Raw genomic sequence first — 11089 nt, forward strand, 5'->3', positions numbered from 1 at the left:
AACCCAGGCACTTCAGCAAGCATCTCTTTGTTAGAGAAGATGAATTTTGTATTGGTCAATTTATCTAAATATAATGGAAAGAATAAAAGGGGGAATGGTGCTGGAGACATCTTAAAATGAGGGGATCTAAAATACATTTTTATGGTTTTCTTGATATTCAGATTTATTAGACTGATATGGTCCAAGAACAGATCAGATCTATAGAAATGTTCCAGGTACTCTCAAAAGATTCTGCATTGTGTTTGCAAGTTATCTGTTACGAGAATCTCATACATCTCATCCCCTGCTTGACCTATATGCTTTTCTTGAGGATTTCACAGTGCTACAACTCTGGCTTTGGTGTTCCCTGGTCCATGTGAATACAATAACACAGTGAATCTACTGTCTTGTCATAAGGATGGATGAGTCATCCCTTCAACAAGAAAAAGACAATAGCCATTGATTTATTCCATTGTTCTCCTTGTAGCTGCCACCCTACAGTGTAGCAAGATGGGTGTCATTTCGAACCAAGAACTTGAGCTAAGGAAAAGAATAACATGGGCTTTTACTGAAGTGACCAGCAGCCTTGAAAGAGAAATAAATGCTAGCACAGGCCTTTTCAAATAAGATTTGGTGGAGCACTTAAGGGAAGCTTGGTTAAAAAAAGAAAATATGAGAGTAGATGTCAGTTATTAGTAATAATCATTTGCATTTACTAAGAGCACTATAATGACTGCACAATTTGCCCTAAATTTAAGATTTGATATAGACATGGAGAAGACTCATTATATATATTAAACTTTCCCTGTTCTTTTGCCTTGCTTCAATGTTGAGTTTTTATGTCAAGCCCACCTCATTTCATGAAGTGAGCTGCCACCACAAAAAGCCTGTCAAGCTTGGATTTTAATCCTGAATCATCAATGGAATTCCTTAATGCAAGGAAATTGCTCAATCCATCAAATTACTCAGACGATGTGACCAGGTGTTTACCAAGGTTTACATAATCTGGTATGGAATTACTTTCTTCACTTTATGCTTCAGAAGAAACCCAACAAGAGTGAAAACTGTGACCGAGGGGAGACCTTGTTGTTGTCTGCAGCTTCCTCGTGAGGGGAAGTGAGGGGCAGCACCAATCTCTCTGGTGACCAACAGAACTCAAGGGCATGGCCTGAAGTTGTGTCAGGGAGGTTTAGGTTGGATATCAGGAAAAGGTTCTTCCCCAGAGGGTGCTGGCGCTGCCCAGGCTCCCCAGGGAATGGGCACAGCCTGATGCTGCCAGAGCTCCAGGAGCATTTGGACAACATTCCCAGGGATCCCCAGGGTGGGATTGTTAGAGTGGCTTTGCAGGGACAGGAGTTGGACTGGATGATCCCTGTGGGTCCTTTCCAAATCAAGATATTCTATGATTCTATGAACTGCCAGGGGCTGACAGCAATAATTAAATGATGCACGAGAAACATCAGATGGAACAGCAGCTGAATTCATGTTTTCCTGCATGACAAGATAATTCAGCTCTGGGAAAGATGGAAAGACCTGGTCATGTTTAATCCCTCATTGTGTTATGTCCAAAACATAAAAGATGGGGGAAAATGTTATTCTAGATTAATTGATTTCTTACACACTTATACATCCAGATTCAGATGTACATGAATAGAACTTGGTTATAGAACCTAAACTGCAATTTAAACATTTCAGTTTTACCAGCCAGAAAGTGAACAATGAACAAAATGCTTAAAGATCACAAATTTGACTCCCTATAGAACTGCTGAAGTGGAATTTTTGTTATGTGGAGATGACTGATATGAAGTGGGATTAAGAGACACGAGTCAGTAAGCACATTCTATTTATTCTAGAGCTTCTAGCAATCTAACAGCATAGATCCTTCCAAAATTCAATTGTCATTTAAAGATGCTATCTGTCAAAGGAGACACTTTCATTCAGATCCCTGTTCATTGCTAATCTCAGAACCAGGTTGCCAAAGCTGTATTGGGCCAGCAACAACAATCACACTTTCTAGGTCAGAGTTTGCCTCTCTCTTGGACCTCCTAACACAGCCTTGGTAGCATCTGGAGGAATAGTCATAGGCCCTGCACACCACCAGCTCACACTGGAGGTAAACCACTGGATTGCTCCGAAGGGACCGGAAGGCATTGTATGTAAACCGGAGGACGTGTCTGTAGGGTGAGTAATATGTAGCATAGGTGGGATCTTGAACACACCTAAAAAGAAACAAAAACCCCCATCTAATGAATACACACTGTAGTCAGTCATTTACATGCAATAAAACACATGATGTGAGAAGTGAATTTTTAACATAATGAATACGGTTCAGAAAGCTGCAAGTGGGAAAACCAAAATGCCCTTCTTTGGCAGAATTGAATAACGTTACCTTTCCTCAGTCTGTCGTGTGTCTGATACCTGGTGTTTGTATGACTTTCTGAAGGTAAATTAACCTTACCTGAAATGTGTCACTGTTACCTCTTTATTATTATTATTACTATTATTATTATTAAAAATAACAATAATGATAATGATAATAATAATAGTCATCCATGGTGAACCGGTCACAGCCATTTAGTCTACTTGTTATTTCAAGCTGTGGTGTGTGTGAGTGTTATGTTCTGGGTCAATCCATCCCCTTTTTCCCAGTAAACCCTGAAAAGCCCTTGTCTTTTAATTAGTTAGAATCTGTCATTAAGGTGTGCCACATTCACATTACTCATTAAATTTAAAAAAAAAAAGAGATACAGGAGTTCAAAGGCAGTCCTATCTATAATTGTAATACATAGGAACTCACCCATTCTTGATTATTGCATAACCTCCTGTAGTATTGTGGCTGGTGGGAGATGCCACACAAGTGTGCAGAAATAACACCAGGTTTGGATCAGAGCTGTGCAGGTAAGCTTCCAGGAACAAGCTCTGGTTGATGTTGACATAGTAGGGTGAGTCATACACTGGCCGTGAGAAGTCTGAAGAGTCATAAAACGTGAGGTTTACATCATATCTGCCATACTGAGTTTCATTGACTTCTAGATCGTCGTCCGCGACATACATCGTTTGTGCCCATGTGTTCTGGAGCATCTTGCAGTTGACACGCAAGCGAAGATTTCTGTTTCTTGAGGATAATGTATTAAAAGAGGACCCTCTAATAACGTTGGAATAGCTGATTGTGTTGTTGTTTCCCTGTTTGGCACATAAAATAAAATGCAGAATTAATTCATATAGTCAAGTACCCTATTAAACATTCTAAACTTTGCTGTATCCTTACAGCAATGTGCACTGTAAAAACATTATTTCCCAGAAAGTCTGACATGGAAAAGTCTGAATCTAGTAATTTCTGTTCTCAAGACAAGAATCTGTAATCTCAATGTGATAATCAGTGCCTACAACCTCTAGAAAATTACTCACATTAAATGCAGACTTAACTGATTTACATACAGCCTGTACAACATTAGATATGTGAAGGTTCAGGTCCAGCACAGTATTTAAGCTGAAATCTGGCTAAACCATGATTAGTCATATTTAGTGAAAGTTTTGAGACCTTTTTAACTATCACACTCAGCCTGGGACCTTGAAAATGCCAAGTGTTTGTATCCTTCCACAGCTTACTCCTTAGGAGATTGATAACAGGCTATAAGGGAATGGTCTGCCAGCAGAGGCAGGAAGTGCAAATGCTAATAAACCTTATCCTTCAAGAGAGGCAACTCATAATCACCATGACACTTCAGTCTCTGCAGATCCTAGACAGGCCTCAATTTGTGCTGGTTTTCAGAGCAAATTCTTCTTTTTGAATTTTTATATCCTCCCAGTATTTGCCCGTTTTGTTGAAACCTTCAGTCCTACCTCTCTGACAGTGCCACAGCCAATGTAGGGAACGTTGAATGTCACATACTCTGACGTAATGTTGGGTGTGCAAAAGGGGTCGTTCAGGGTGAGATTCCAGGCAGAGTAGCCATGGGACTGCAGGAAGTGTCTGCTCACAACTACGTGCATGTAGTCTGGCAAACACAGCAGTGCTAGTGGATGGCAAAGAAAATATGTTACAAGCTCAGTGAAGTGACCAAAAAAGGTTGTAAGTAGTGAATTAAATAAACAATATCTTTTGGGTTTTTTTGTAGAAGCAGCTGATATGGCTGAAGGAGATCAGAATCCAAACCAGGGACTTGAATCTCCATGAGAACACTGCAGATCTAATTTAAAACCACATTAACGAGTTTAACAATCAATAAATTAGAAAATAATTAAAAAGCAGATTTCTGCTTTAAAAATCAACTTACTGGTGCTATCGCCAGCTGGAGTGGAGTAATAGTGGGCCTGAAACCCTCTGTAAGTGTATCGAGAGTTGCTGTGAAAGCGGACAGTCAGCAGGTTTGCAGAAGACGTGTATCTGAGATAATAACCAGAACAAATCCTCCCAAGGAGACGAGATGTTTGGAGGGGCCCATCATAGATCTCCACGTAGTCAGAGAGGCATCTGCCACCTTCCATCCTGGGAAGCAAATGTAACTATTTAGTTAAAAGTTTCATTTTTATGTTCTTTCCTTTTGTTTGTTGGTTTGGTTTGGTTTTTTTACTCAGATTAACTCTTTATAGCAGAAGAATACCTTTGATTGATATGACTGTCAAATCTTTGGAACAGAAGCTACAGCCTCCAATTTCTGTCTCAGTAGGTGCCAGCCACATTTTTGACTAAATAAGCAAAAATGAACACATTTTTCCTCTCCAAATGTACTAAAAGCTTTGAAAAAGATCTTTGAAATCAAGTAGGCCTTTGCTTAGTAAGTCCAAGTTGTCAGTCTCATACATTCATTTTCCCAAGTAATAAATTCTTACTTACTGAATATCTTCAAATACAAGTGTGACAAGGAAGTTGTTCTTTACTTGTATTTCCCACACACAGTTGGCATTGTTTGGATAATTGCTGGGGTAAAATGGACTCTGAAAGGTACCAGATGAAGAGGAAAGCAAGCCACCACAAGAAAAATCTTCTGCTGAGAAAAATATGAGAATAAAAAGATATGTATGCATCTTTAGGGTTGCTTTTGGAATGTGTCTGTGCAGAGTTTATGTCTAAAATTTAGAGGCAGTGACTTCTACCATCTTCAGAAGTCTCTCCATTAGGCTCATATACATCTGAATTCAGGTTAGGAGATGCTAACCACACTGAATAGGTTTTATAATGCTGATCTGCAGTACCTGCACTAGCAGGACACAAATATTTACCACAGAACTGCACCGTTTTTGAGGTTGGAATTCTGGAGGTCAGCTGTTCCTTGAAAGAGGAACCCCCTATTACAATTGCTAATGACCAAAGGGAAGAGAAGAAAAAAATCAAATTGCTTTGTTTCAAGATAAGAATGCTGATAAATATCCAACTCACAAATGTGAAGAACTTACCCACGTCTTCCAAACCTACCTGTCACTGGGGGTGATGGGGTGGTTGTCCAGTTGGAAGGACCAGGAGCTGTAGGGACAGAGCAGCAGGTGAGCACTTTGGCTAAGAGAAACTGCCCTCTGGGAATCACCCCTCCTCAGAAGGGCTCCTGGGACACTGAAACTCAACACCCACAACCATTTCTGGGGTGCATGGCAGGTCCTTGTGTGGCTGGACCTCCAAGCCTTCCCCCTCCACCCACCAGCCCAGAGTGCAGCTCGTGTTCTGCATGGGCAACAGCTCCTGTCAGCAGGGCCTTGATCACCTGTGCTGATTGTCAGCAGGATGGGACAGAGTGGACCCTCAGCCGCTCTGGATCATCACTGGATCAGATGCCAATGACACCAAACTGGAAGGAGGAGATGGTGGAGCAGAGGGTCCTGCTGCCATCCAGAGGGACCCTGGCACTGCAGAGAGAGAGCAGCAGCCAGGCTTGCTCCTCCACCGTTCCTTGGCTGACAAAAAGAGTTCACTGCATTGTGGCTGTGTACATCAGCCCTCTTTATTTTGGCAAAACAAGAAGTAGCTGTTGGCCTCTGCATCAAGGAGTGTGCCCGGGATGAGCAATTCCTCTGCCTACAGCATAGGCCAGGAAAATTGATGATAGCTCAGTGGCAGCCTTGGGGGAGGTGGAGAGAGCCCCATTCCTGCCCACCAGGCAAAGAAACAGTGTCTGGCAGCAGCATCATGGCCATCCTGTCCTAAAAAATGCCCTTGAGCCAGGATGCCTCTCAGTGGGGCCAGAGGGTCTGGCTGTCCATAATGTGTTGAGAGGTGCCAGAAGCTCTTTGTGACTAAGTTTGAGCTTCTGCCCTGGCAAAGGATAGCTCTGGTCTTACCCACAGTGCTGTTGAGGGCAGGAAATGATGAGTAGTAGGCCTGGAAGCCTCTGTTGGTGACGCTGTAATCACTGCGGAACAGGATGGTGAGCTGGTTCCCAGATGAGTAGAAGACACGATGGTCATTTGTGCAAACAGACCCGAGGGGCAAGTCCTGGGGGGACCCTCCATCATACGCCTCGATGGCATCGTAGGTGCAGCTGTTGCCTTCCAGCCTGGAGGAGAGGAGGATCTGTCTGCACCACAGGCTGCAAGAGCTGCAGGGCCCAAAACCCTGCCCCATTCCCATCTCAGACCAGTGCTTGGGCAGCCAAGACCCCACAATGGGGACAGAGCTGCACCCAAGCTCCAGGGCCCAAAAACCCAACCTCATTCCCAGCTCAGCCCAGCAGACCCAGCCAAGGCCCTGAAGTGGGGACAGAGCTGCCCCTGAGCTGCAGGACCCAAAAACCCAACCCCGTTCCCACCTCGGCCCAGAGCTTGGGCAGCCAAGGACCTGCAGTGGGGACAGAGCTGTGCCCAAGCTGCAAGGCCCAACAACCTGGCCCCATTCCCAGCTCAGCCCAGCAGACCCAGCCAAGACCCCGCAATGGGGACAGAGCCACCCCCGAGCATCCAGCTGGACTCACTGCACATCTGTAAACCGGAGCTGGATTCTGCGGTTTGGGTCCCACAGCTGGATGCGCCACACGCAGCGGGCGTTGTTGGGGTAGGAGCTGGGGTATCCTGGGCTCTGGATGGAGCCAGACAATGCCTGAAGTAAGCCACCACAGGGAGGGTTTACTGAGGAAGAGAGAAGAGCATGAGCATGAGCAGAGAGCTCTTATGCCATCATTGGAATCTGTTAGAGAAGACATGGCCCCACGAAGGAGGTTCTGCCACAGCCCCAAAGAGACCCTCCCTCACAGACACCCTGAAACATCATCCCTGCATCCCCCCAGCCCAGGGCACAAGTTGTGCTCAGCTTGTACAGTAACCCAAATCCATGGGGCTGGACATTCAGTGAGACACTTGGGGCAGGAGATAACCAGGCCCCTTTACTCCTCTGGACCTAATTCTGGTCAATGCCAGAGGGGAAGTTGAGCTGGAGGTGCCTGGTGCTGCAGGGAGAAATCGGCAGGGCTGACTCCCAGCATTTTTCCTGAGAGTAGCAGCTTGCTGAGAGCCAACCCTCTCCAAAAGCCAGGCTCTTTCCAGTGGTGCCCAGTGAGGGGACAAGAGACCATGGGCACAAACTGAAACATAGGAGATTCCCTCTGAACATCAGGAGACACTTTTTCACTGTGAGGATGGCTGAGCACAGACACAGGTTGCCCACAGAGGTGGGAAATAGCCAAGAGCCCTCTGGATATGGTCTTGAGAAGCCAGTTCTAGCTGATCCGGCTTTAGCCAGGGGGTAGGACCAGATGTACTCCAGAGATCCCTTCCAACCTCATCCTTCCTGTGATTCTGTGATGGATAACTGAGGGCCGAAGCTACTCCATAGCCCCTCTGGACATACCTGTAGTCTCTGTCCTGAGGAAACTCAGTGTGTAAGTAGCTGGTACTGCAGGGAGAGAGAAGCAAGTGAGCAAGCAGTATTGTGCCTAAGAGGATCATCCTGCTGAGAGCCCCTCCTCTCCAAAGGGAACCCCAGTGAAACCCAAAGCCCACAGTCAGCACTGGAATAGGGCAGGACTGAGATGGCTGCAGCGACAGCTGCCCCAGCACTTGCTCAAGGGCATCCCCACTGTGGCACCATGAAGAGCAGTGCCAAACCTCTCCCACAGAATAAGTGGCTGCTCAGTCCCAAAGGTTCCCAAGCAATCCTGCATCTCCCTGAGTGTCAGGGACATTACCCAGGGTCTGTAAGTGCAGCCTACACAGAGCCTCCCAGAGGCAGAACACTGCACGGAAAAGTCATATAGACACAGAAATCTCTGGTTACCTGTTGTTTGAGACACTGCCATTCCTGAGTCTGGAAGGAGAAAAACAGAGGGTATGAGACATTTGGACTGCTTGGGTCCCCTTGGTGCATATACTTTAATTTCATGGAAAGTTATGGAGGGACCCATGGGGATGATGGCCTGACTGAAAACCATCCCTCTCAACAACCCAGGGTCGCTTAAACCCCGGATTTCCCAGGCACAGTCTGCAAACATGAGATTGAGGCTCCCTCTGAAATGCAACCCCCTGCATCAGGGACATGGACCCACAACCTGCTGCTGCCCTGTGAGCATGAAGCAAGGGCTAGACAGCCTTCATCCCACCTCACACCACCTCCAGATGTGTTTTCTTCAGGAAAATGCTGCAGACACCCACCTGAGCATACAACAGTCGCATGTCCACTGCGGCAGTCGTAGTACTGGGAGTTGTAGGGGCACTGATACAAGTAGCTCTCATCACCCCTGCAGTTCACCTGGGTTATCACCCAGGAGGTCCAGTCGCTCGAGGGGAAGTAGTGCCTGGCAGAGAGGGCTGAGCCACAGCCCAGCTCCCTGCACACCACCTGGGCATCCTGCATGTCCCAGCCATCCCCACACACGTTCCCCCAGCCGCCAAAGTAGTAGATCTCCACGATGCCAGCACACGAGTTGGGCCCACCGCTCAGCCTCGCCGGCAAGTCTGAGGGACACAAACCCCTTGGTCAGGCTGGCAGTGCTCTGGGTCCAGGCAGTGACATTCCACATTCTCTCTGGGCATAGCTGCATCCACCTGCAGCACAGCCCAGGGCTCCCACACCGTGGGATGGAGAGGTTGGGGCAGCAGGGGCAGGCATGTCCCATCCCTGTCCCCAGACCATGACAAGAACCCTGGCAGACAGACTCACCATCAGCTATAATTCCAACTGTGGAGGAGAGCAGGCAGGAAAAAAAAACACAAGAAAGAAAGAGAGAATTAGGATACATTTTTTGGGAGCTGTCAGTGCTCTCTACCCTTCCCCCAAGCTCCCAGTGAACGTCACAAGTGACAGAAGATCTTTTTATTTCTAGCAAGGAGGCTGGTTGCTGGAGGGCAGAGCCATCCCCAAATTCCTGCCTCCCAGATAGTTTACTTCTCATGTACATCCCCAGCCCCACCCTAAAGAAAACATGAGCTTTCTCCTCATACTAATTTGTTCCCAAGAATAAATACAATGACAAAAACATAAAGCTATCACTATTATATAAAGTAATAATCTGATAAATTCTACTTACAAGTGGTGGTGGGCACTGTTGTTGGGGGGGTAGTTGTAACTAGGTTAGGAAAGAAAAAATAGAACAATATATGTGAAGATCAACAGGGCAAGTTGAACAGGACACTTCCTCAAACCCTGTTTTGATCTCTAGCAATTTGTTGCCAATAAACTTTAGATCCAGGAGATTTCTGTCTATTTTAGTAAATCTCAGCAGTTTTTTCTTTCATTAACAAAACTCTTTGTGAACCCACCATATCTAAGCTACCTCTTGTTCCCTTCCACTTCCAACACCACTGTTTTTATCAATACCATGCTGCTAACTGCAGCCAGTGTTGATAACTGGGTCCAGGAAGGGTTTTCCCTGCTAGGGCTGATGGAGAGCCTCCAGGTGGCACTAAGAGATCGAAGGTGTCCCACAGGACAGGGCTGTGGCACCGCGGAGAAACGTGATCTCTTTCCTGGTGTTTTTGTGATCAGATGACAGCACCAAACCTATAATCAGAATTAATAATGGCATTCCATGTGAGTCCAGCTCCATCCCTGTATAGGTCACTGAAAAGCAGTCTGCAAACCTGTATTCAGCCAAAATTTGTCTGTTTAAACTGTGCATAACTTTGCTTTGGGCTTTCAGAGATACTCAGAAAGTACTGCATTTATGCAGCCTCAACTTTTACTATGGCTTTGTTATCCTAAGGTTTTAACCCAAGCAGAGATTTAATTAAACTGTTCATTGCAGTGCTGACTCATTCTTTCTGTGAAAGAAATAACATATATTCAGTTATATCCTGCATTTTAAGTGCATGTATATGCTGCCATATGGATTCTATATGGGTGCATTCAGCATCCAGTCTGAAGGACACTGACTATACTGGTAGGTTGGCTACCACTGGACTAGAATCCAGGAATTCTGGATTCTCTGGAGAGAATATTTAGCAAGACCAACTCTATACATTATGTGCATTTTATATAACTTCAAAGTTACCTGTTGTTGGAGGCGTGTTTGTTGTAGAATCTGCTGTCGTCCAAGATGCAGTGTCAACACGAACAAAAGCAACAACAACAAAGTTGAAGGAATATTACATGAATTAGGTGATGAGGATGGGAAGTTTGCATGCACAGGATCCCCTGGTGGCACTGCCAAAGGGATGTCAGCTGATTTACAAGGGAGTGGATTAGCTCCAGCTACCCTTGGGGACAAAAATCCTGCTCTGTGGACAACCTGAGAGGTGGAAATATGCGCTCACTAATATAATGTTTGATAAGACCTGCAACATTGGTTCTCAAACTCACAGTCTATGTATTTGAAGTGATTTCTGGATGCAGAAGATCCTGACAGGGACATGTGTCATTTATTCTGATATTAGGGAACTTTCCAACACATCCCCTCTGCTCCTCATGCAAGGCTTTAAATCTAAATTAGCTGGATGGTAATGAAAGGATCAAACACTAACTTAGTATTTTCCAGCTGAACATCAACATCCCAGCTTAGTTTTCAGTATCACTAATTACACCTCAAATATTGATGGACGGATTAAATAATGAGGGCATTAAAAACCTGAGCCTGGAAAGAGCCCTGAATGTTGTTTTTTTCTGCTGTGTGTGAGGGGGTGTGGGGGAGCATGGAGAAGGAAAGCAGGTTTTTGCTTTTGGTTCATTAGTTCAAGTCAAGTTCATTCCAGA

At 45.4% G+C, this 11089-nt stretch overlaps 1 protein-coding gene across 2 annotated transcripts; it reads right to left on the bottom strand.

Annotated features, from left to right (window-relative positions):
* Nucleotides 1-1805: 1805 nt before the first annotated feature.
* On the bottom strand, nt 1806-9067 carry LOC146435078 (scavenger receptor cysteine-rich domain-containing protein DMBT1-like). Of its 2 annotated transcripts, none has more exons than XM_085064656.1 (11): nt 8554-9067; nt 8180-8209; nt 7754-7798; nt 6882-7035; nt 6253-6467; nt 5396-5443; nt 4817-4967; nt 4257-4468; nt 3823-3995; nt 2777-3162; nt 1806-2198 (listed from the first exon to the last, which is right to left on the bottom strand). In XM_085064656.1, the coding sequence occupies exons 1-11, from the start codon at nt 8753-8755 to the stop codon at nt 1913-1915; spliced, it is 1902 nt and encodes a 633-aa protein (XP_084920782.1). In that variant the 5' UTR covers nt 8756-9067; the 3' UTR covers nt 1806-1912. The 2 variants fall into 2 exon arrangements, with proteins under 2 accessions (XP_084920782.1, XP_084920781.1); XM_085064655.1 differs by having other exon boundaries at nt 4817-4970.
* Nucleotides 9068-11089: the final 2022 nt, after the last annotated feature.

Source organism: Lichenostomus cassidix, chromosome 6, assembly GCF_008360975.1.
Source record: "Lichenostomus cassidix isolate B80296 chromosome 6, HeHo_3.0, whole genome shotgun sequence".
Classification (NCBI taxonomy): Eukaryota; Metazoa; Chordata; class Aves; order Passeriformes; family Meliphagidae; genus Lichenostomus; species Lichenostomus cassidix.